At 38.2% G+C, this 26576-nt stretch overlaps 2 protein-coding genes across 10 annotated transcripts in view; one reads left to right on the forward strand and one right to left on the reverse strand.

The window, feature by feature from the left end:
- LOC110837360 (BTB/POZ-zinc finger protein abrupt) overlaps nucleotides 1-26576 on the reverse strand; it is a 273544-nt gene that overhangs the window by 76601 nt on the left and 170367 nt on the right. The window lies entirely within an intron of this gene.
- The window catches only part of Ca-beta (Calcium channel protein beta subunit), a 212447-nt gene that overhangs the window by 18075 nt on the left and 167796 nt on the right, over nucleotides 1-26576 (forward strand). For 2 of the 4 annotated variants that reach the window (XM_022079374.2, XM_087352437.1), the window contains exon 2: nucleotides 8724-8813. In XM_022079374.2, the coding sequence (XP_021935066.2) occupies nucleotides 8724-8813 (90 nt within the window). Of the gene's footprint in view, nucleotides 1-8723; nucleotides 8814-26576 lie in introns of those variants that run through there. The other 2 variants (XM_087352438.1, XM_022079376.2) reach the window with 2 other exon arrangements.

Genomic DNA, 26576 nt, shown 5'->3' on the forward strand with positions numbered 1-26576 from the left:
GTGGTGGTCTCTACCTTTAAAGTTTTCTTATTACAACTGTTTATATATTTCTCATGTCTCTCAATCGTGCCAACTGGCCAGCCAATCTCTTTCCTTCGTGAGAGAGACCAAGTTTACCACCCGTGCAAAGTAGAGAAATTAATAGGTTCATGTTAGGGCCTACTGCAGAATTATATTCCGTAATTACTACCAAGGTTATGTGGAAATTATTCTTAAGATCCAAAGCTTTCACAATGACCGAATACGAGTATAATGAAGTCTTGTCGAGCGAACAGCCGTGTCAGAACGGCGCTGTAATCCTCCACTTCAGAGACTCTTGCCTCCATCAGCGCTGATAACGGTGAAGTACAAGGCCATTCTAAAATGGCTGATCTCTCGAAAAGGCTTCACTAGAAATAACACTGTTTCAATTAATTTTAAGACCCTCAGATCAAGTTTGTGATACCACGGAAAGATATAATAGACATTTTTTTAAACAGGCTCGCCCGAGGTGACTCTTCTGAATTGCAGTGGACAGTTGAAAGAGCTTTATTTTTCACATCTGAACAAATCTGTATGACAGCTTCTGCGAAGATCAAAATCTTGAATTCACTAACAAAAGTAAAGTCTGTTGGAAATAAATAAATAAGTTTTAAATAACTACATGGAGCAGAAGCTTTATGGGGAATAAAACAATTGCTCAGTAGGTTAAGAAACTCTCTGTTCTCTGCGTCAATGGTATTCAACCATTTTTTGTTCTCGTACCCCCAGATATAATTTCTCTTCCAACTTTGTACCCCAAAGTTGTTGGTGTATAATTCAAGTTATACATAGTGTATAATCTACATCTAAAATAAATTAAATAAATTACATTACTGATCATTCAGTGTTTATCATAAAATAATATTACTTTTTTTTAAATTTCAAGTACCCCCTAAGATGTCTTCGCGTACCCCTGGGGGTACGATTACCCCAGGTTGAATACCACTGCTCTACGTAACCGTCAATTTTATTACCGTGTTCACAATATCTTGTCAACGGACCTTAACGTATGCCAGATGAATCCAGTTCATACCTCAGGTCTTATTTCTTTAAGATCGGTATTAAAATTACATTTCCTATACTTGGGTCTTCCAAATGGTCTCTTCCTTTCAGGCTTTCCGACCAAACAAAAAACGAAGGTAGAAAAGTAGAAACAAACAGAAGCCTCTTTTGTGCCCCAAGATTCACTGAAGTTTTTCCCTCAATATAATTTCATAATACTTCTAAAGAAAGAGTTGGCACGAGACCGTGTTTCCTAGTATAATTGAGGCTTACATTTAGGCAGCAGTTAGAAGAAGTTGTTTTATTGCCCTGAGGCAATAAACAGACTAGCCACCCCTGGGATATGAGCGTGCAATGTGGAAGTAGGTCACATTATCATACAATCTCCCCCTTAAATGTAATACCACAAGTCTATGGATAAAATAGTGGAAGTCCTACGAGGGTTGAGAGGGGTTGCGGTCCTCACGGAACCAATCGGCTTTGCCATGTCATTGTTACCTACAGTACCCCAGGAGATAATTCTTCTGCACCAAACTCGGAGACCTTCGCTTTACGCAGTACACACATTTTCGTATTAACGATAGATCAGGGAATAAATTATTTCCTTTTACTCTGCGGAATCCGACAAGTAGCAGTAGCAGGCTCATCGATTAGCCACTCTTTACATTTATTGTAAACTATATTATAAGTTATTGTTATATTTTGACTTGAATTATTGCACATATAATCAGATTTAAGGCGGCTGTCAACGAAAACTTATGAATTTAATTTGTGAAATACGTCCTTTATAGAACTTGAAAAGCGAAATCGCCAACAGAAATCCCTCCAGAAAGTGGAAGAACGAATCTGCTTCGAAAATGGAAAGCAGATGTAAGTAAGAATATGGCTGCCTTCTGGAATGTTGCCATCAACAGGACGATTTCCCTGATAATAGAGGCTATAAAGTCTTCTGAATCTAATATTTAAAAATTCAATTTCTACCTCAAACAAAACACAAAATATCTTTATTATCATGCTGTTTAAGCAAATAATCGCTGGTTATTCGGACACGTCTACAGAATTCATAAATACACTATAGAAAAACGCACATTTAAGTAATCTTAAAGTAGGTGGTACATGTACTCACCACTGTGCTTTATTGTTACGCCACATTTGTCTGGATAGAATGAGGAAATTAAAAAGATACCTCGCGAATAGAACTGAATCAAAATGTAGGATTGCTGACTGATACAACGCGAATTTCGATGTGTTTCTACTTTACTTCCAGTCCTCTGTTATGCCTTAATGGTGTGATGCTTATGAACTTAGCATCCTTAGCATAAAACTGTAATGAAACTAATTCCTTCATCAGTTACTTTCATCGTGTAAGTAAATCCCACATACCACCGGCCTCACTGTGTGTGGGGACAGGATTATGCGGACTTTTGCTGAAATCTTCACCGTTTTTACTCTAGAGGGGAGGGGAGGGGGGCATTGGTACAAGATTTTACTTGAATTGTCAATCCTTCACCCAACATTATGTGAAGGGAACAATTCTGTCCAAAATTTCAGGTAATGACTCATGCTTCACCTGCAACAGTTCAGACAAGCTACAAAAAATTGTATGAACCTGAATGTCTCAGTCAACAGAATGACTTTCCACTGAATGGACGACAGAGGTTCTGATTCCGAATGGGGCAGGAATGTTTGTCTTCGCCATATTTAAACCGACTGTGAGGCCAACCCAGTTTCCTAACGAACGGGTGCAGGGATTAAGGAAGGAGGATAAATGAAGCTTACAACTAATCTTCATTTAGAGACTGGGAATATGTGGAGATATACCTTGACTCTCCCTATACGCCTTAATGGTCTGGCACTTAGGCGCAGGAGAAAATTACGACTATAAACAACTCGTCCACAGAAACAGTCAATCCAAGAAACTTCCCTACATTGAATCAGATACCATAACCGCTTAACGGAGATAGTAAAGACAGTTGTTACTACGCTGAAGAGGGTTAATAGAGACTAAAAAAGTTTATGTGATGATCTTATAATTAAATCTGCTTCTGTCATATTTTAGTTTGCATATACAAGAAGTCATTATTTTTAATGTTTTTGAGTTTTCTCCAACTTAGCTGTCACGGCGACACTGGCCTATTTCGAGTTAGAATTAAGTAGGATATTTTAAGTCCTTATGCACATGGTAGGATTCCTTTCACAGACAACTGGCCTGTTGTAACGCAGGAAAGCGTAGTTACACGCTGAAGCTCTGAACTGGATTCGAAACCACGATCTCTATATTTCTAGCTGGCCAAGACCTCGCTCATCAGTCCATCCACTGTCATCACAAGTTTGTCAACGTATTAATTTTTTTGAATTTACACCTCCAGCATCAGGTGGATTTACTGTTAGGAGGTTTTATAACGCTATATCAACTCTCCACAATATTTACAATTGATAATTTTCGTGGTTACAGACAACAAGGAAAATTCTAGATCTTCCGGAGCAGCTGTTACTGAGTCTAGACGCAAAACTGCTGCCTCCTTCTTCAGGGCGAAGTTTTATATATTATATCTAAATATTATGTGCTTTAGATTTCTAAACTAAATAACTGGGAATCGTATGTATTAATGGAGAAATCTCAAAATTAAAAGTATCTATTAATGAAGCAATAAACGATCAATAGTGCTTAGTATCTAATTAATTGAGATGTTCATAATTATCATCCTGCTAGCTTCAATGTTGAGTAGATCGTCCACTCAGGCCAGTGACGACGCTATATTATATAATGTCGAAACATTTACGTTCAGGAATCTAAAATTATAACCGAAATATAAAAGGAGAAAATTCCTTACATACCTGCTTGTACGCCCTCTGATCTCACCTGCCTTTCCATTCAACCTCTTTGACTAGACAGGGGAGGGATTCTTTAGCAGGTAAAAAAGATCATTAGAGGGTTGATCCTAAACTTCACTCAAGGAAAGCAAAACGTAGTTCACTTTTAAAGAACTGAAGGCATACAATACTGGTCTGATGTAAGCAGGCGTCTAACTCACAAAAGTATTAACTCTAAAAACATGACATTAACCTGCACTACTGCAGTTTACTAAGCAGAATTTAGGTCGATCTGGATAAAAATAAAGGTAAATTATATTCCATAATAATATTATGGTCCTGAATTTATTATTTTCTTTACCTGAGAAGGTAGTTAGGTAAAAAATTACTAAATGCCAACAGTCTGAAATTGTCTGACTACTCCACTCCTATCTTTAACCGTTATTTTTTCTAGTTATCTTCTAAGATTAATCTTAAACTGTGAAAGTAGGTTCAAATTATTTGTGTCGTACTTTTATAAAGCTGACCGTTTTTATTTTAAAACTGATGGTCAAAAAAATCATTTATATTTTGGAAACTTAAGACAGTTGTAAGACTAATCACGATAAATTACTTTCTACAATAAAAACTGCAAATGCAACCTTGAGAACAATAAAATTCGAAAAACTTGTTCAAAATTGTACAACTGAAAAGAGCATTTTACATTAAGACCTACATGCGCTGCTGGGCGCATAAGCGACTGGGTGGGGAATCCCGAAGTTACCTTCGTTACCACTGTTACCTGCGGAATTCTCAGTCACACAGACAATGCTGACGTCACTGTAGCCATTTGCAGATGTCACAGATGAAATCCTGGCCAACAAGCCAGAATTGTTATTCTGGTATGTGAATATTACCTAACTTGTTGTTTTCCCATTTAGTATCTAAAAGCTAGAAGATTAAAATTTATACGTAATTTTTAGTCTTAAATCATTTGACAACATTTTTCAACAGGTTTGATTAGTGGATAATGAATAAGAAAGAAAGGAAGAGGTTGTAAAGTCTAATTTAAGATATTATCACCTAAAATAAATAGCACAAACCACCTCAGTCAGTACAGCCGGTCTCCAAAATGAGATTTGAACTGGGACCTACAAAATACGATATGGGCTAACCAACTTAACCGCGAATTTCGGTCATGAATAAATTATAAAAATGTAGTCAGGAACACAAGAATTCTTTGAACCTTCAAGTGGATGTGTTAACGGCAATTTTGTGCCAAAATTTCACTAGATAATCAGGAAAATAGAATAAGAATCTGCCATGATAACAAGTAACGTCATCGGATTATAAACATGAACCTGCCAATTAAAAGTATAAAGCATGACCACTGTATGAATGTACTGTGTCTGGAGTAAATAAGTGTTTCAGGGCCGATTCTACAGTTTTGTAGTTTTTATTTTCCCTTAATGACATCCTTCCGTGAGGCGTGAAACTGTCCCCTGCCTTAAGAAACAGAACGGGATGTCATCACGAACTGTAGACAGAGACAGGCAGCGCAGTTCCGGAATATTTCCAACAAAACATGCCACACGTTTTAAGTGACGTATTTGCGAGAAAGCGTATTTAGTGATGGACCCAGAAGAACGGACTGGTTTCAGTTTTGTAATGACCTGTCTGATAAGAAACAAACGCTGAAAGAATGAGTCTTAAAGCAGATAACTATTTGGAGCGCATATGTTATTCACTGGAGGGCAGTCGAGAAAGCTTAGGTAGTAGTGGCTAGTCAACGAGCTAGACAGTCGGAGTTCGATGTTCAACATGAGTTGTCTGCGTTTTAAATGTTTATAAAATTTCTCGAAAGATTGATGGAAGAAATACAGAAATAAATACAGTAAGAACAGAAAGGAAACTGGAAATAATAGACAATATGATAAGTAATTCTAATATCGTACATCTTTTGCAGGCTTATAATTTATCTTAGATTTTATTAAGTCTACTGTATATGTATAAAAGTTTAAGTTTTCAAATAAAGCATCATCCTAATTTTTTAAAAAAAAATAATAATTCACGTAGTGTGACCAGATGTACTGGTAGTCACCTAAACTAAATTTAAATAAAATCGACAAAATAATTCAAGAATTTAAGAAAGAAAGAAAGAAAGAAAGAAAGAAAGAAAGAAAGAAAGAAAGAAAGAAAGAAAGAAAGAAAGAAAGACTACTTAAATAATTCCAGAGAATCTAAACAAAAATGCTTACTTTTTATTTGTGTATTTAGCGGATGCCCAGTGACTCGGTTTAACTTAGGCAATCAACATCTGCACTCCATCTCAATAAGTCAAGGAGTCTTTTGTCTGGAACTGTATATGCCCTTCCGGACTTAAACAAAATACCTTGACTCTCCTGCAATTCCAGCCAGGTGCCTCCGATCTTTTTTCACATAGAAATACGTAGGAAAAGTATAGGAAACAAAGGAAAAAACCAAAGAAAACAAACTTAATTAGATGCCCAAATACGATTCTCTCAAACAGATTAAAGCTCTATTTTTTTTCACTGACGGAAGATAAATTTAGTAGTTTGAAAAAATAATAATTGTTCATTCAGGAAAGAGTTTAGGGCAGACACACGCAGGCTATAAAACTAGAGCATACGCTAAAGAAAATTAGTAGCGGTATCGGTGTACCAAATACAACCCAGACAACTGGACATTTTTGAAAAAAATCTTGGAGTAATAAATCACGCATTATCGCGAGCATGTGCAGAATCAAGGTTTCTTAAATCGATTTAATAAAAGCGATGACGCTAATAAGATCTTATTCAAATGTTCATGTTTGTGATCACAACTTGCTGAATGCTTATAATTGTAACTTGACTGTTTTTGATGTAATTTCATTTTCATAACATTCAGTCAGTGAAGAAAATTCCTTCTTTATGGTACCCAAAGTTTAAAAACTTGATGACAAAAAATCGCCTCTGAAAAGACCTATTACCTATATCAGCTGAAATCAGATTACATCGTCTCATCCTACTTCTCACACAACCATTATGATAGCATCCTCCTATATAGTCGTAGATGTTCCAAATAGTATCTTCCTTTCAGATTTCCAGACAAAATTTTGTATGTATTTCTCATTTCCTTCATGATATTAAAATCGGTCTTAGACAAATATATTGCGAGATATAAAATATATAATGGGGCCCAACTAATTTCTCTTGCGTTGCTTCTGAATCTTCGGCGTCCAAAGAAAACTGACATTTTTCTGAACAGGATAGTGAACAGAGGTCACGTTACGTAGCCTGTTAACTAGTTGGTTGGTTGCTCGGTTCTAACATAAAACAAGTTAAGTGAGATTTGGGGTTCTCAAGGCGGAGAGTATGAAGATGGCTGTCTTCAGGGTTGTTGCGCCGTGTGGTCTGATAGAAGATTACAGACATTTCAGAGGTATTTGCTACCTCCACCATCAGGGTGATACGTAAGGTATATGCGTAAAACTTCTACTAGACATCACAGACCAACAACCCAGAAGACAGCAATCTTCATAAATAAGTTATTTTCAAAGTAAAGGGCAAACTCAACAGATATTTCGACCTCTACGAAGTTAAAAACACAGACAGAGAAAATGAATATGGTATTTCTTCTTGGAAGTGTAACGTGCACTAATATTCACAAAACATAGTTCACAGACATGTTTCATGATCTTTGTTATCTCCAACGCATTCTTAAGCAATTAGGCATTAGTAGGTTTAAGAGGATAACAACGCAAAGTCATTAAGGTGCTCGAATCCTGGTATGATGAAATTACATTTCCGTTACCAACAAGAAAGTATGAGGGTAGGACATTAACCATAATCTGTAAATCACGTCTACACACACACAAACTCCTACTGCAGTGAGACACTCATTAGAATCGGACTGTTTTCGAAACGATAAGGCTTCCACTTAGCACTTGTCAACATGTACAGTGGTCACAATGAAAAACTTCATTACACTTAAGGGATGAGCAGTAGGTAAATCAAACACGTTAGGGTCACAACACATAGCGTGACATTTGTATTTTTAACCAAGATTTGACCCTTGACCTTTGTGAATGGTGCAAGTGAGGTCAGAGTTTTAAGGTGCCAATTTTACCATACAAAAAGACGGGGTGTCTGACTAGGTAGTGACGCCATTAATGAGGATTCCCCATCGCCTGGTAAGCATGGTAACCAAGGTGACCGTTATAATCAAGGTAAATTTTTTCAGTCATATTAAGATAAGCTAAAAAATGTATTCATATTGTTTCGTAAAACTGTCGTTAAAATTATCATATGTAAATTAAAAGTGGCTGGTCGATTTTTTTTAAAATTCTACCATACCAAATTTTATCAAACTTGTGCCTACGAAAGGACAAAAACAAATTAACAAAGTTGTTCCAACAAACAAGTTTGCAATCGTGACTAAAAATAACTTTAAAATACATTTGCTTGTAATAAAATTTGTGAACAGTGTGCGTCGAAAATTCATAACCAGCTTCAGTCCTTGAAAATCTAGTAATCCTTCAGGTAGTCAAAAAATGTTACGCCTGCCATGAAAGTCGAAGGTTCATTACTGTAATCAAAGACACAGGCAACAGCTTATCCGAAACCCTGCGAAAAATCTCGTGACATACTACATTTTATTTAAATAACGATGGGTTGTTAGCCTACAGCCCAACACCTGTGCTGGAGGAACACTCTTTGATGGCTTTCCACGAATTATTCGCAACAGCCTCCCATATCCGGAGACGGTATCTTCCATCATCAACATGTGGCAGCGCCATGCAGTAATAATGTTTAATAAATACACAAAACTAAATGGAAATATATTATTTTGCTTATGTCGTCTTACTGAATATGAAAACTGCTACCGCTCTGTTTTTCACTTTACAGAGTCGAGGGAAAGGAAAAAAGAACAAGAGAAAATACAAACCCTCAACTGGTGGCAGCCTTAGTGACAGTTCTGGCAGTGTGATTCGGCAGGTAGGTGTTGTTGTCAACCTCCTCTCAAGTTCCTCATCACACTTTTATCCTCGTATGTTAGTATTCAGGCCGAGTTACACACTATCCGTCCAATCTAGTCCAGTCCAGGAGATCGTCTTTAGACGTCTTTACGCAATGGGTCTGATTTAACTGGGACTGTGTGCTGCATTTGTACGACTGTCAAAATCGGGTGCTATATTTACTGATTTGCTACAACAAAACTGTTATACTCACGTAAAAATAACAAAAAATATAAATATTAATACACCTACCTTGAACGCTAACGGCCTTGTACATCGTCTTGCTAAGACTGAAAACTGGATTTAACACGGAGAGCACACATAATGGCCACTTGGTTCTGTAATACTGCATTTTATATGACTGGGAATGTGAAGTACTTCTGTAAAATTCATTGTTTGCGTATAATAACGGTACAAATGAGAGTTATGGATGCAGAAGATGAAATTACACTGTATGACACTTACACCAGATTTATGGGTGCACGGTACAGTCTCACGTATTAAATAAAAGTAGCCGGTAAATTCAATGGTTTTATTTCATGCTACTATAATTCAGGTTTTTGTAAAACGATTAAATTATGTTAGAAAACTAGATCACTCCTTCACTTATTCTGTATAATTCACACAGTGCGACTACTAACTATTTCATACATGGAACGTGGGAAAAAATAATGTAAATATGTGTGATTTTATTCCTTTGAAAACAAATTGGCGAAAAATTGAATATTTTTGTAGTCTTTGGATAAATAAATACATATCAACTACAAGTGTAAGAAGTATTTATGACATCAGCATTCCTTAAATAAAAATATGAAGTTTTCTACAAATTTGTGTTTTAAAATATATACATTTTGACACGCACAGACGGTAACGGCGCCAATCTAAGATCATGAGTACACAAGGCAAAATCAACTTTCACTAAATCATTTCTCGTCCAACTTCGACAGAGTGAGATTTCAGGTTCTCGAGGCGGAGTATATGAAGATGGCTGTCTTCTGGGAAGTTGCATCATAAAGTCTGGTATAAGTTTACAGACGTTTCAGAAGAATTGTTGAATCCATTATCGGGGCAACGAGCTCTTGGCACTGCGCAACAACCCAGAAGCCAACCATCTTCAACTTCAGCATGCTTTTTTTTTTTTTCAAATTGGTGCCAACAGCGAAACGGGCAGCCTTTAATACGTAGCACTCTTGTGCCTTCGAAGTCCCCCGGGTCATCAGTGGATATAAATAGAAAAATGACATCTTTCAAAATCCTCACAATGGACTTAAATAGACTGGACAGATTTTGTGAACATATGTATCTAGAATTAAATATCCCTCTGTCATTCCCAAATTTTTCCTTCGAATACATTTTGGTTTGCTCTTCGTATGTCATAATTTGAAATTGTTTTTATGTCTGTACAGTTCATTAAAGCCTATTTGTGTTCTACAGTAGGAAATGAGTCAATTTCATTGATATATTTTTAACGTACACATTTAGATTTGTGGAAGGAACAAAGCCTTATTCGCTATTGTGAGGATAGGACTTTCGGTACTCAGAAATATGTTAAGATGTGAATTGGATTAATCTAGTTTAATATATAGTCAAGATATGAACTCATGTGAACACAATAGACCTACTAAACCTCGTATTTCATAAAGGCGTGTCACATCATGGCCATCTGAACGAATTTCAGGTTCTGCATAAGTGTTATGTTATTTAATTATGAAAGCGAACGATTAACGGGGATAATGTGGGATGCTCAGGAAAATTTCAAGGTACTCTATGGTATTCAGATAACATAATTTAACCTACGGAATAACTGCACATGCAGGGACCAAGAATTAAAATTATACAAAATTAGGAATATAAAAGAAATTTGTACAAGCATTTGGAGATAAGGAGAAACGTGTCAGAATTCGTCGAGAAACGAACCTGGTGGTCCAGTTGATACTACTTATATATTTTTGTCCATCGAAACGATTGAAGGCCTAGTGGCTTGAAATAGGCCACTACTATTCCTATTTAATCAGTGCATATAATGGCTAACAAAATTAAGTCGAAAACCGCAAGCAATTCTCGTTGAAGGATCTCTACTAACTCAGACATAATAAAGTTGTTTACGAAGTCTTAACTGTGGAAATGACGACAGTTTCCGTTTCTTACGCCGTGTCTTCATTTTAATTCTTTGTTTTTGTTTTTGTAGCCTACTTTCTCTTTCATCTTCCAGTCTTTGCGATGTCTCCTTCGTCTGAATTTTCTCTTGTCTCCTTTAACTTATCTCTTCCTTTCCTTCTGTTCATCTACCTCTGCTCCTTTCTCTATTTTGCTATAGTTTAATGTTCCTTCTTCCACCTTCTCTTTTCTATTACATCTCTCGGTTTCTTTAACCGATTTTCTTTTTGTTCTTCCGTTTTATTCCTTTTACCCTTTGCACTGTCTGATTAGTTTTCTCTTTTCCGCAAATTATTACTTCCGCTGTTGGCATATGAAAAAACAACTAATTCCTCAGCTGTTGCCAAAATAACAACGACAACAACTATTTTTTATTAACTGTAAGTTACAGAAACAGCTCTCGAACTATTCCAGGAACAACTATAACATCATGCTGTAGTTGATTTTAATAGTAAATCTAATGTCAAATTCTAAAGAGACAGACCATAACGCCTAATCAGTAGAAGAATAAAAAATCAAAATTCAAAAACACAAGATATAATCAAAATATCTATAATGTACCAAAAGTTCTAAAACTTCTCATGTAAACTTTGTACCTTTCTTAGTCATCAACCGTCTGACCCCTCGTGGTGCAATTCTGACACTCAGAAACACATTAAAACATTTCGATTATTACTTTCATACACCAGTGCCCTGCTTTTACTGTAATGTTTGTGTCTCTTCGTTTTCCAGAAAATGTTTCACAAACTCTTTTGCTGTGAGACTCCCCTGATGCTAAAAAGATGTTCGAGGCACATTATCCCATACAAATTATCAAATATGCAATTTAGCTATTTCAACAAATAATTACTAATAAATTTGACGTTTTTAATGTAACATGTCCTTCGTCATTCTTCACGGCCGACCGTGGGGTGCAATTCATACTTTTGGAAACAGTATTTTAGAAGTAAGACTACGAGGTGCGATCGGAAAGTTTCAAGACTGCGCCTATATATATATATATATATATATATATATATATATATATATATATATAAACCGTACACTTATCTCAGGTATTCAATTCATCCATCACCCTCGAAGTAGTTCCCCTGGGAGTGAACACAACGATCCCAGCGCCGCTGCCAAGACTGGAAGCATCCCTGGAAATCTTTCTTTGTCAGCCTGTCAAGCACCATCTGCGATTCTGCCTGAATCTCTTCTATCGTCTCAAATCTTCTTCCCTTTAGCTGAATTTTCATCTTTGGGAAGAGGAAGAAGTCACACGGAGCTAACTCCGACGAATAAGGAGGGTGCGGGATGACGGCCATGGTGTTTGAGGCCAAAAACTGCCGAACTTTGAGGGCGGTGTGCGCTGGCGCGTTGTCATGATGCGTCGCATGTGGAGTTCTTCCTTTAGAATCAGCTGACAGGTCCCATAGCCTATCCCAACAATGTCGCACAAGTCGTTGATGGTACGACGTCGATCTTCGTGAATGGCCTGCCGAATCTTCGTAAGATTTTCGGGCGTTGTGCTCTAAGATGGTCGTTCAGAACGCTCGTCATCATCGACAGAGGTTCGGCCATTTTTAAAACGTGAATGCCACACAAAAGTTTGTGCACGACCTATTGCGGACTCCCCAAATGCTTGCTTTAGCATTTCATAGGTTTCCGTAGCCGTTTTGGCGAGTCTTTGGCAAAATGTGATGCACACGCCATTCCGAAATCGCAGGAGGGTCGGTGTAATGCACTACCAAAACGCCCGTAACTAAGAAACAAATGCTAATTCGATGATGCCGGCTGGCACACTGATTCATTATGAATGTAGGCCGCACCCCTTAGCGGCAGAAGCCCGTACTACATCCGGTTCGCCCTCTATTGACACAGTCTTGAAACTTTCCGATCGAACCTCGTAATCTTGTAATAAGCAACTTTAGTTACTAATCACCTTTTTTACTGTAAAACTATCCGCAGGCTTACATTTTTTAACTCCATGTAAATTAGTAAACTTTCACGAGAGAACTAACAGTGTTGCACACAAGGGAAGAACTATGGGCCATGACAATTATTTGGCCTGGCTTACGAGTCAGTGGTTTTACGGTCAGTCATGCAAACCATAAACCCGAAAATCCCTTAACAGAGTCACTATGGCAACGGTAGTAATGGTCAAGGCATCTTACACGCAATGAGTCACTCAATCATAAACGGTATCCAATTAGCGTGAATTTGTATGTACTTACATGCGACCGTTATTTGTAAGTGAACGGACAGCATGCTTCCTAACCAACTCCTTGGTGCATAATCTTAACAAGCTGATTTAAAAACGTTCTGATTTAAATAAAGCCGAATGTTCGGCCTAGAAGTGGGCTGTATCCAAGACTAGTTAAATCTAGTCAACTAGTTTAGAATATATTTCTTTAAAATTCACTTACTATATCCCCCTAATCTGCTCCTAGATATGTGATATCCTCTCTTAAGTTTTTCCGATGAAACATTTTGTGCGTATTTATCATTTCCCCATGCATGCTAAACGTCTCACCATCCTTATTTAATTACCAATAAGCGTTAAGATAAAATTTAAAACTACATAGATTTTCGATATGTAATAGTCTTTAAGAGCCTGTCATACCGTATTGTGACACCATTTCGTTTCAAATAATTCCTTCAGTTGGAAATGCTTCAATCGCTGGGTTTACAAAACACAGACACTCAATTCTTTCACGTTTATAAAACAAAGAATAGAAGGCACGAGAAAGGAACAATAAAACTAACAGCATGAATAAGTATACGAAGAATAGGCTACAGAAATCTATATATATGTAATTCCCGGAATTGAAACAACTTGGAAACTCCTTAAATTTCTGTGTTATTCATGAGAACAGCCAATTACGAAACTTAAGAATCGATGATGTAAGCACATTTTAACTATTGTTACTATTCATGGACATAAAATCTTCCTCTGAAGAAAGTAAAAACGAAATTACTCAAGACTCCTCATCCGCCACTGGGCCAGCAAACGAAAGGCGAGCTACTGTAACTTTCGATGTGCGTCTCTTTTGTTCGATGTAGGTGAATGCGTAGACCTTCAATTTCCAAACTTGTTGAAGCAGGAGTAGAAAAAATTTCCGTCCACTAAAAACCTGTTTCTACGCTGAGTTATTGCTGATAAAAGAAAGACTTTAACTGTAGATGTACTGCTGGCGCGGACAGGCGTGTCCCCAGGACCATCAGCAGATCATCATTAGCAGCAGACGGTATCTGGTCTTGGTGACCGAGGTTTGAGCTTCGGTGGAGACAGAAATTCTCTCTTCGACATGATTTGTGGTTCTCACGGCGATGAGTATGAAGATGGCTGTCTTCTGGGATGCAACACAGTGCAGTCTAATACACAATTACCGACTCTGAGAGGAGCTTAACCGAATTTTTGCTGTCAGATCCTCAGACCACACCTATTTTAAAAGCACCTTTATGGGGACTCTATTCTACGTTACGTCAGACTCGAAACTACCTTCCCGCCTGTGGCCAGAGAAACAGAAGCGAACCCCGTCCCCCGGTAACCCACTCCACCTCCGAATATAGAATACTTACCATACGTTTGGTAAAGTAACTCCTGCTAGATTCTTAGTTTGTTTAACGATGCTTTCTTAAGCGCTCAGACTACATAACGCGAAAATTGATAACCGATAATCGGTAAATAATCTAGTTAATACACACGCTTTCTTCGTCAATGACAGATTGATCTCACGTTATTTTACGTCTCAACTGCAGAGGTTATACAGTGTGAAAGTAGGTTTGAAAATAATCACGAAAGGACAGTACGCAACGACTTGGCTGGGACCAATCATGGCTTATCTTAAAGTACTATTCCAGCACTTATCTGGAAGGTCTTGAGAAAAACAAATATTTAAGAATATGGCCCCTGGACCTAAGAAACAACACGTAAGCTTATAAATAAGAAACAGGTTTGCACGATAATTTCATAGGTAAATTTTTCGGATAATGTGAATAAAATTTCTTTCACAAAACAGTAACTACCTTAGCTCATTTTTACTGGCTGTAAGTTGACACAATACTGAGGTTACTCGAAGTATGGAACTATTAACTAGTTTCAAGGACTTTCCAATCACGTAAGAGAAAGAGGCCAATGGACAGAGCTGGATGTTATGGCAACTTTTTAGCTACTTACAACATCGGAAATCAGAATATATGACAGTAATTAATGCACTGGTACACATATAAAAGGACAACGTGGGACAACCAGCAGAATGTTAAAACGACAAGTAAAGAATGACGCAACGTTGATATTTTATGACTTAATATTTATGACACTTTTATATGGAAGCGAAACTTTGGTTAAGAAAGAAAAACAGATACATTAAACGAAAATCGATGTATTATGAAATAAGAAGAAATACAAAATCACTCATTGTAGGCTACTCTTAACCAAATATCAATAGACGGATCAAATCAAGAAAGAAGTGATGGACGAGGCATGTAGCGCGCATGGAAGAAATGAGACATGGATACCTCCATTTTGGTCTGAAGACATGTTGATTTGGTTTCTCTGATTCAGGACAGGGATCAATGGCGTGCTGTTGTTAACACGGTAATGGACATCCGGGTTCTATAAACAGCTCGGAATTTCTTGACTAGATGAACGACTATCAGCTTCTCAAATTCAATCATGTCATAACAAAATTATGTATTCGTGGTAAACACCTTCTTCATTGTGTGTTAAAATCTTGTTTTCAACCTAGGTCTTATTATCTTATTAGCCTGTTATACGGCAATTATTACAGATTTATATATGGCCTTCATCCGAAGCGTCCGTCCTCTGAGCACAACGAATTTTCAACTTCTGCGCACACAGGGTCATGCGTTTTCTTAGTTTTACACCTCTGGCATCTAACGTTTTAGAGCACAGTATGTATAAATGACATCAAATGTTATGCAACATATTATTACAGATGTAGAAAAGATCCTGTTGAAGGCTCTTACTGACCGAAACAAGCTGGGCATAATCTGATAACATTAATTCCAGCTAAAAAACAGTTAGTTGTATATGATGTCTTACTTAATTTTGAAACTATTGTACGATGCAAGTGTGTGGAACTATGAAAAAAGTGAAGGTTTTGCGTTATGCAGTTAAATAACTTGCCTTTTATTCGTGCAGTATAAATAAGATATAAATCTGCATTTTGTAGCGATATTTTTTTACATATACCTCCTACTCAGTCCATAAAAAATAAAGTTTGTCCCACTATACGCCATGTAGGCGTTTGGGGTGAGTGTAGGTATAGCTCCTCTCTTTCTTGACCTCGGCACTAGAGGGGGGTGAGTGGTCAGCATCACGCCCCGGCCGGCTTTACCCCCGGGATAGGACCCCGGTACCCATTGTAGAGAAGGCTGGGTGGGCCCCAGAGCCGGTCTGGACGTAGAGGCTAGAGGAATAATCCTCTGACCCCGTCGGAGATCGAACCCCGGCCGTCCAGCCCGTAGCTAGACACTATACCGACTGAGCTACCCCGGCTCACCCTACTCAGTCTATACATTATTAAATTCTAAAGGGTTTTGACGGCGGTAGTTTACAGAGTAGGTATCTCTCACCTGAAGACGGAGACAGATCCAGCCTCCGAAACGTCGTGAATTTTAAAAACAGACGATGGAAAAAGTCCTGACAACAAATAATTTTAAGTCTATACATTATCATTCTATGAAAGATAACAACAGAACTTATTATACAAAACAAAAGTTAAATTGGGCGTAGTTACAGTTCATATGACCACTCGTAACACCCGACCTATTCAGTCTAATTTTCTGTGTTCACAATTAAAATTGCAGAAACGTGCCTAACAGTTTCAGCGTCTCTCTGTCTGTCCGCTCGTCCGTCCACATGAAACAATTAATGGGCAACTAAAAGGATCCATGAAGTGTGTGTATTACCGGGAGACTTTCAGTAAAATTTGAAGACCCATTTTAATTTTGGTTAAAATCGATTAAGAATGGTGAAAATCCTTACATATATCAGTGCTCGAAAGTGATTGGTTTAAAAATCCTCGGCTAGAGAATCCTTAGCCGGGGAATCCACCGCGATGACGTAATCACACTACCAGACAACAGCCAGATACCCCACACAGGCAAAGGGAGTTGGACCCAGACAACTGTTGTCACTGGCGCCAAAGTGAGAGCTCAAATTCTGGTGAACGCGTCAAAATTCTTACATTAGCATTTCTAACACATAAGGATTTGTGGTTCACGGCGGTGAGTACGAAGATGGCTGTCTTCTGGGTTGTAGAACCATGTAGTCTGATAGAAGTTTACCAACGTTTAACAGGTCCTTGCTGATGATGGCGGCGGCAAGGACCTCTGAAACGTTGGTAAACTTCTACCAGACTACATGGCTCTACAACCCAAAAGACAGCCACCTTCCTTTTGTAATTCTGTTAGCACGTGTAATTCCAGCCTTAACAAACAAACAAACACAAAAGAGCGCATTTCTTTTATTAATACAGACAGCGTAGTAATAACGCCTACGTATACCTCATTATGTCAACAAGAAACTATTCTCTTTAAGGTACCGGTACTAGCAAAACCATGTACTTTCTCATCCCACTTTATGCGGTAATCAACCCTTTTAAACAATAATTTATTATTATTATATTATTAATATCCACATGTTACGTTAATTGGTTCTGCACCTACCTAAATAATAGGTAGTCTTGTGTTAGTTTTTATGAAATTACTTCGTCGCCTTTCAATGAAGTATTTGGTGTTCATCAGGTTTCTCCTTTGTAACCTTTGTTATTTAGCATATATATTAACGATGTATGCACTAAAATTACACATTGTAACTTTCTTTCCTTCGCTGATAATTTAAAAATTTCGCCTCATTTCCTCAATCGATGACTACTTGTTTCTGTAATGTGATACAAAGTCTGTGTAAAATTGGTGAGCTACAGATCATATAAAGATTATTGCTGGTAAAACAAGAAACATTTCCTTTTCTAGAAAGACCAACATGTTTTGGTTTGAACTACGTCTGCCTGTCCATACATCCTTTAGTGTATTATTCATAAGGAACGTTTATAACGGATTTGTTATCTTCCCTTGGTTTTTAAAAAATGTTGGTATCAGAGTTCTAAGCAAGAATTTGAGACTTCGATACTTTCCACGCTTCATTTTAATGTAAAACCGTCCGTCTGTTTGCTGTGCCTCAGCGGTCAATATTATTTGTACGAGACTTATTGTTAAAATGTTTGATAACCAACTTTTTAACATAAATCATTTTCTTAACTCTATTTATCACGCCCATGATCTTATCCAATGGTTACTGGGGGTGAATCCTCCTGGGTGCAAATGGCTGCATGTTCCACTCCCACGCAAGTATTTACCGTGCGATTCATAATTAAGAACGGGGAAAACTTGCGTTTATAATAATAACATAGCTCTACAATACAGTGTATACGGTTCAATGTTAATACAGACCCTAATAGGTAACAACACATATTCCCGCTTTAGAAGCAGAAATGACCAGAGTGTAAAACCCCGTGGTAATTACATACACAAACGCTTTAATATTTAGAAAATTTGTCTATAGAGTGTGTGGACTGCATATTACATTCTCACAGCAAACACAGACTGTTTCCTCAAACAGCGCTGATCAATTGATCCTTATGTTATTTTCTGTGAGATAGAAACTGAATGTTTTAATATTATTTGGACAAGCTTTTTTTTTAAAGGGTTTTACGTATAGCCTTCCTTACTACGACGGTAGCAGTTTTAGACACGAATACAGTTGATTTGCTATAAATATAACAAGATAGAATACTAGAAATATTTTAAATATTCTTCTCAACAACTGTTTACATTTTCTTAATTAAATTAACGGTTTACTACAGTAGAAATATTAGTACGATACCGTGTGTAAGTGATAACGATACTAATATTAAGATAATAATACCAATAACTAATAATAAACTATACTAATACTTATAATAATGCAAAACAATAACGCAAAACAATAACAATAGTAATTATTTCGTGTTCGAGAGGTCTCGGGTTCAAATTTCGGCACAGAGATCGGCTATGCCGACGTACTTATAGAGTTATCGTAAGATTTGAGGTTTTCACAGCGGTGAATATGAAGATTTCTGTCTTCTGGGTTGTTGCGCTGTGATGATTCATCGCCCTGATGACGGAGGCAGTGTGACCTCTGAAACGTTGGTTAACAACGACCAGACTACACAGCGCAACAACCCAGAAAAATAAAGCTCCATCGCCCTGATGACGGAGGCAGTGTGACCTCTGAAACGTTGGTTAACATCGACCAGACTACACAGCGCAAGAACCCAGAAGACAGAAATCTTCATACTAAGAATCGCCCTGATGACGGAGGCAGTATGACCTCTGAAACGTTGGTTAACATCGACCAGACTACACAGCGCAAGAACCCAGAAGACAGAAATCTTCATACTAAGAATCGCCCTGATGACGGAGGCAGTATGACCTCTGAAACGTTGGTTAACATCGACCAGACTACACAGCGCAACAACCCAGAAGACACAAATCTTCAGAGTTATCGTAGTTTTCCACAGTCTCTCCGGGAAAATTGCGTGGTTATACTGGTACCTTGAATTAGACCGTAGCTTGTTCCTTTTTAATCCTTTCCAATCCACTATTTAATAATAATTCAACGCTTTATAATATAATCTGATCTATTTCTAGCGTCGTTAAATAAGCCACAAATGAATGAAAAGAATTATGATAATGGATGGTAGAATTCTGGGCACAAGTAATATACTTCAGAAGAGAAAAGTTAATAAGTTGGAAGAAATATGCATTCATTTTCAGATGCCAATAAAATATGTTTAAATACGGTTAACTCTAAATTTTTGTTATAAGATGTGCATATACCTTGCGTTTTACTCTACATTAACTCTGGATTGTCCATAGCCTTTGGAGGTAAACAGGAATCTTTTTGTTCCTTCAGCACGTAAATCCACTTTCTGGAGCGAGATAAAACGCAGTTGATACATGTTTAGTTCCTAAATATATATTACTTGTACTAAAAAATTCTGAGCTGAATTTAAATTACCAACCGATTACAGCGCTGGATTTTGTTATTAACGAAAACAGTTTCCCTGAGCTTATGCTACGCAACACACCCGTTACAACTCAGTCAAGTGACCAAAATAGAAACCAGTTTAAATTAATGTTAATACAACTACAGTCCTCTACAATGGGTACCGGGGTCCTTTCCCGGGGGTAAAGCCGGCCGGGGCATGATGCTGACCACTCACTCCCATCTAGTGCCGAGGTCAAGAAAGAGTAGGAGCTATACCTCATCTTCCCCCAAGCGCCTACATGGCGCATAGCGGGGCAAACTTTACTTTACTTACTACAGGATTTGAAAAACATTTTCACTTTTAGTTAGGCATCCTATAGGCTAATTACTCCCAGTCTCCTGAAACAATTATTATTATTATATTATTATTGAGTGTTCTGTCTGACGACAGGTCCATATGAACAGGATCCTTCCATCCTTTTCTCGGACTGGGACCTGTTCATATACGTTCTTGGCAGATGATCCAGAAGTGGTTTGCCATTGCCTTCTTCTGTGTGTGAATGGAGTAATTGTTGGGATGCCTCGGAGAAACCGGGGAAGCCCCCGGAGGAAATCTCCATGTTGCCTAGACCACGGCCTTGCCCAACACAAGTTATAAATTCGGGCATCGCCGGGAATCGAACCCGAACCCAAGGATTACAAGGCCAGCGTTCTAACCGCTAGACCACCTCATCTTATTATTATTTAGTGTTCTGTCTGACGACAGGTCCATATGAACAGGATCCTTCCATCCTTTTCTCTGACTGGGACCTGTTCATATACATTCTTGGCAGATGATCCAGAAGTGGTTTGCCATTGCCTTCTTCTGTGTGTGAATGGAGTAATTGTTGGGATGCCATGGAGAAACCGGGAAAGCCCCAGGAGGAAAACTCCGTGTTGCCTAGACCACGGCCTTGCCCAACACAAGTTATAAATTCGGGCATCGCCGGGAATCGAACCCGAGACCCCAGGATTACAAGGCCAGCGTTCTAACCGCTAGACCACCGTGGCGGTCCTGAAACAATTACAATATTTTATAGCTACAATAATGAAAAGGTGCAATAATTGCTTATTTTTGTTTCCTTCACAACAAAAACCTATCGCTTTGTACACACAAAAAAGGAGTAATTTTACAAATGCAACCCCGTACACTCTACATAAGGACCAGCACGTGTTGTTGCTATTCTCAGTGCTGGAAAGAAGATAGGGGTCACGGGGAGAATATTTTACCCATCCCAATTTACTGTCCCATCCGCTTGTTTTACCCCCTCTATCAAACAGGACCCTACCAGCCATATGTCGTATACCTGTCACCAAGTTCGGAACCCAACAATGAAGCAAGAAGCGGCTTAGCAAGTATGCAAATTGTTACCATCAGAACGAAACAAAACCTATTGTTTCCTCTTCGTCTTTTTGTTCCACTACCAGTTGCCTTACTGCTTCTTCTGCAACCTTTACGCTACCACCGCTCGCCTTTTCAATTGTAATACAGCGCAGTAGCAAAGTCTTCCATGTTTAACTTCCTTCTTTTCTTTTTTTTTTATTTTTTGTAGGGGTGAGTTGCTGAATGGTATATGGTCAGCCTTTCAGGAACCAGAAGTTACAAGCATTGAATGATTTATATACACGAAACAATATCGCAGTGCCTAATATCTCCTTTGTGTTAGAAACTTCCATTATTTTGTAACATACAATTTTTCGATACATCGATATCTGCTACCACTTCTCATTAACTTCACAGCCGATAATTTTGATTCGAATAGTTACAGATTCTATCTCTTGCACTCAGGTGTTTTGATATCAAACGATAATTCTCCGCCATGATAGCAGCACTCATGGAATAATGTAGGTTTAATTAGTACCAAGATATTTGTTTTTTCAGTAGCTCAGGATGTAAAGCGTCGACATTTGGGTCCAATCTGTAACACTCCTTATTTTCCACAGAAGAACATTACAGACAGTCAGCCTGTAGATTTTCTGTATTGCTTCATATTACAGTCAGATACTTCAAGGTAGTGCCTAGATATTTGATACAGAAGGAGAGCTTAACAAAAGCAAACATTTGTGGACAGGTAGGGCCGACTTCTAATGAAACTCTTCAGCTCCTAACCCGAGTTCGCTTAGCTGTATTCCAGCTGGGATCCGTTATTACATCAAAGACGCAGACATTTTACAAATACGTACTTTGAGGTTTTGGCATTGGTTTTTATTGATTACCTAAAAACATATTATTGCAGACACAAATGCGTATCATCTTATTGTCAGTAATTATTCTTCCTCGAATTTCGTTATATTTTCAAGAATAATGCTAGAAACGAAAGTTTAATAATAATAATAATAATAAAACAATATGTATTCCGGAAATAGCTGCTGCACTATGTACCTTAGGGACAAGGTCTGTCTCGGGTACTTGGAAGTACATACCCTATAAAGTGGTGAATAGATGGGATAATATTAATAATAATGATATTGATGATACAATTCAGTTATTTATTTTAACGTGCTAAATCAACAGCTACAGGAGTCAGTTAAAGTCAGAACAAGAAGATACAAATAAATACAAAGAAGAGAAAACAATAAAATACAATCCAAAATAAAACTTAACGAAGTGCTCGTATATATATTCAGACGAAACACTTTCCAGTATCGAAGGTGTCCTCAAAGGAGACAGTGTTTTGCCAAAAATGTCCAAGAATTTGAATAATGCACCTGACTTAAGGACTCTTTCTTAATACACTGCTTACGTTGAATGAAGATTATCTTTATAAAAGCAATAGAAATGTGGCAGTAGATTTTTGAACAGATATGTAATTTGTGATAATGTCTGTTCCTCGTTTGACAGCGTATAATCACTATAATTAACTTTGTGTTGATTTTATTTCGTACGTATCCTACGCAGTTAATTATTAATTATTATTCGCTGTTATCATAATATGACATTCATTATCTTGGTTTTGATTTCCTGATATTTTAATACACGAATTGCAACCACGTTTAGTTATAGGCCACATGCCTGTTTAATTCTTAGGACATTAAACAACACTGCTTCAGCTTCAAGATCACATATCGTTAGATGTGATAGGCAGACGACTATAAATTTTAACAATTGAAGTCATGGTCTATCAAAATTATATCCCGGTGTTAGGATAGCCGGATATGCGACAGTGATTCGAACTGTGTACCAGTAGCGGCGATGACCCAGGACCTCACGTGCCCCACACCTGCATTTGTATGTATCAGAATTGTCCTTTTCGCCATATTGTTGCCTTAATATGACTTAAGCATGTAGGCCTTCTTCTATTGTGACCGACATAAATGAAAAAGAAACAGAGAAATTTTTCGATAAAATTCTGTATGACCTCTGAAACGTTGGTTAACATCTACCATACTACACAGCGCAACAACCCAGAAGAGAGAAATCTTCATACTCACCGCCCTGATGATGGAGGCCGTATGACCTCCGAAACGTTGGTAAACATTGACCAGACTACACAGCGCAACAACCCAGAAGACAGAAATCTTCATACTCACCGCCCTGATGACGGAGGCAGTATGACCTCTGAAACGTTGGTAAACATCGACCAGACTACACAGCGCAACAACCCAGAAGACAGAAATCTTCATACTCACCGCCCTGATGACGGAGGCAGTATGACCTCTGAAACGTTGGTAAACATCGACCAGACTACACAGCGCAACAACCCAGAAGACAGAAATCTTCATACTCATCGCCCTGATAATGGAGGCAGTATGACCTCTGAAACGTTGGTTAACATCGACCAGACTACACAGCGCAACAACCCAGAAGACAGAAATCTTCATACTCACCGCCCTGATGACGGAGGCAGTATGACCTCTGAAACGTTGGTAAACATCGACCAGACTACACAGCGCAACAACCCAGAAGACAGAAGTCTTCTTCGCCCTGATGACGGAGGCAGTAGGACCTCTGAAACGTTGGTTAACATCGACCAGACTACACAGCGCAACAACCCAGAAGACAGAAATCTTCATATTCATCGCCCTGATGATGGAGGCAGTATGACCTCTGAAACGTTGATAAACATCTACCAGACTACACAACGCAACAACCCAGAAGACAGATATCTTCAATTTCCTAAATACATAAAATGATCTTGTTGACGGTAGACTGATTGTTGATGTTTCGTCGCATTATCACTCTTTCTCTTCATTTTTGAAAGGTTTTGCCAATGGTATTGTTATTTTGGGTTGCATGTCAATATTATGCGTGTTATACTTATTTTATCGAAATGACTGGTACTGTAAAAGAATAAACTACTTTTTCACATTGCTATTACGGCCTAACCTAACATTCTGGCCTTGGTAGGCGCTCGTTATCCAAATATGTCCTTAATGCAAAAAGTACCTGCGTTAGAATTTAAAGCTGAAATAAAAAGAGACACATTAATCCGGCGTGTAAGTTTTGGAGAACAACTTTTCAGATCGTTAAAGTTACATAACTAAAATCACCCAAAATGCCTTACGTGTATTTTTCCGGACGGCGCTAATCAGTCTTGCTTAAGGCCTACCGATTAACTACGCCTGGGTGTATCCGGAACCAAGGTTAAAATTTTTACCGCTGTTACGTTTCCAGATCCTACAAGGCCACAAAATTTTTACAACTTCACTTCGGAGAATTACGTATATTCAAAAAACGCGAACAAAGTTTTTAGAAATTTCGCTTGACCCAGAAACGTAAAAACTTCCAGGCCTCAAGTCGCAAATGAATAGACCTAATCAATACTGCAGACTCATGTGTCCATCTTGTTTTGTGTGTACTTTTTATTTAAACCGCCTGTGTTATTAAAAATGTTGAGATTAGTTATTTCTACGTTCCTTGAATTTTTTTCCCGGCATACAGGAAGTGCGTATTGCGTTTTGGGCAAAAGTACAGTTAAGATAATTACAATGGACGATCTCCAAGCATGGAACACGTTCGTCACATGTCTTCAGTCGTTACGTGACTCCACTCCCTGATAATTTCCTGTGGAACTGGATTTAATTGTTTAAAGCGTTTACAAGAAGTAGTCTGTTATGTAACAGGCTACAATATGACGCTCTGCTCCTCAACGAAATCGCAGCTTGTGAAAGGATCTTCTTGTAAGTCCCCTGAAGATGTGCTCATTTCGATAGGTTATGTTGTGCTTTGGCCAGTCTTTGTTTAACACTGAACTAGGCAACGCGGCCTAAGGACTGGGTTCGAATTCCACTCGCGACATGAACCTCCGATGCGCTTCCGTTGTAACGGACTATCCTCTAGTAATATCAAACTTAAAAGAGGGTTTGAAGAGCTAATAGCCTTCGGTTTGAATGATGAAGCGTCGCGGGGCTCGGCTTCAGATACCAAAGCACACAGATTTAATAAAATGCCTGATGACCGACTTTGACTGATCCGCCCTAGAGTGACCTAATTAGTACAGCGATGTGATATTCTATCGAATGCCGTCACGACTGTAATTCTATCAAGAAACTTTCGGCAGTACATCACACTATTACCACGCCTGACAACGTAATTTAATTACATGTAGTAAAACGGACCTTACAGTTCATATAAAAAGGACTCGCTATATTTTGCAAGGAATAATAAATTACGTGAGAGACTACTGGGCCTTTGCCATGCTTTGAGCATCGCATGAATGAATTCTTTGATAAGTGTTTCGATAGTTACTGGATCCGCATACCGTTAATTTTATAGTCAATGCGTGACTGCGCCGTTCGTGGAATACGGAAATTATTGAAATTAATTTCTGACGGTAGCGACTCTGATAGCAAGAAATACGAACGAGGCGCCTACGGTAGTGAAGTCTGATGTTCGGCGGTCGGTTATGAGTTGGTAGCCGTAAATATATTTCGACATTTTAATTTAGTTCATAAAGAAATTATATAAATGTTGTAGTTTCAGAGCAATCTTAAAGATAACGCTGCAATACACTGTATTGCTGTTCGACACAAAATAGGTTCATTCACGTCAAATATGACGAGCCATGTAATGCTACTATTACCACAGAAGCCTTCCTGAATCGGGTCTAGAGGTCTATAACGGTTAAGAGAGACCTTCGTGCATGACCGCTGCACATTTGGAGCTTTTACAGGGGTAGATCTGGGTTCCGGATGTCTTGAGTTTCAGTTCAAGCTGTCTGGCTTTCTTCTTATTCTTCTTCTTCTGCTTCTTCAACTCTTTACGTCTTCCTATTGTTCTGGTCGACTGGTCACTTACTATACCCGCTAGTATTTGCAAGGTCCGGGTCCTGGCGGGTTTCGTGGTTTTCCTTAGTCCCTCTAGTAAAATTCTGGGACAGCAGCTTAAATCAGACCACAACTGCTTCTTTGCACATATTTTCCAATTCATTATTTAACAATCACCCTATCATTCGACACTATATAATCTGAGCTATCAAAAGCGTTCTTAAACAGAAATAAGTACCAATAAACAATCAGAGAGTATCATAAAAATTTGCATTAACCATTTGAAGCATGAATGTT

The sequence above is a fragment of the Zootermopsis nevadensis genome, unplaced genomic scaffold, assembly GCF_977971745.1.
Source record: "Zootermopsis nevadensis isolate Lab colony 2312 unplaced genomic scaffold, Znev_1.0 Znev_ptg000021l, whole genome shotgun sequence".
NCBI lineage: Eukaryota > Metazoa > Arthropoda > Insecta > Blattodea > Termopsidae > Zootermopsis > Zootermopsis nevadensis.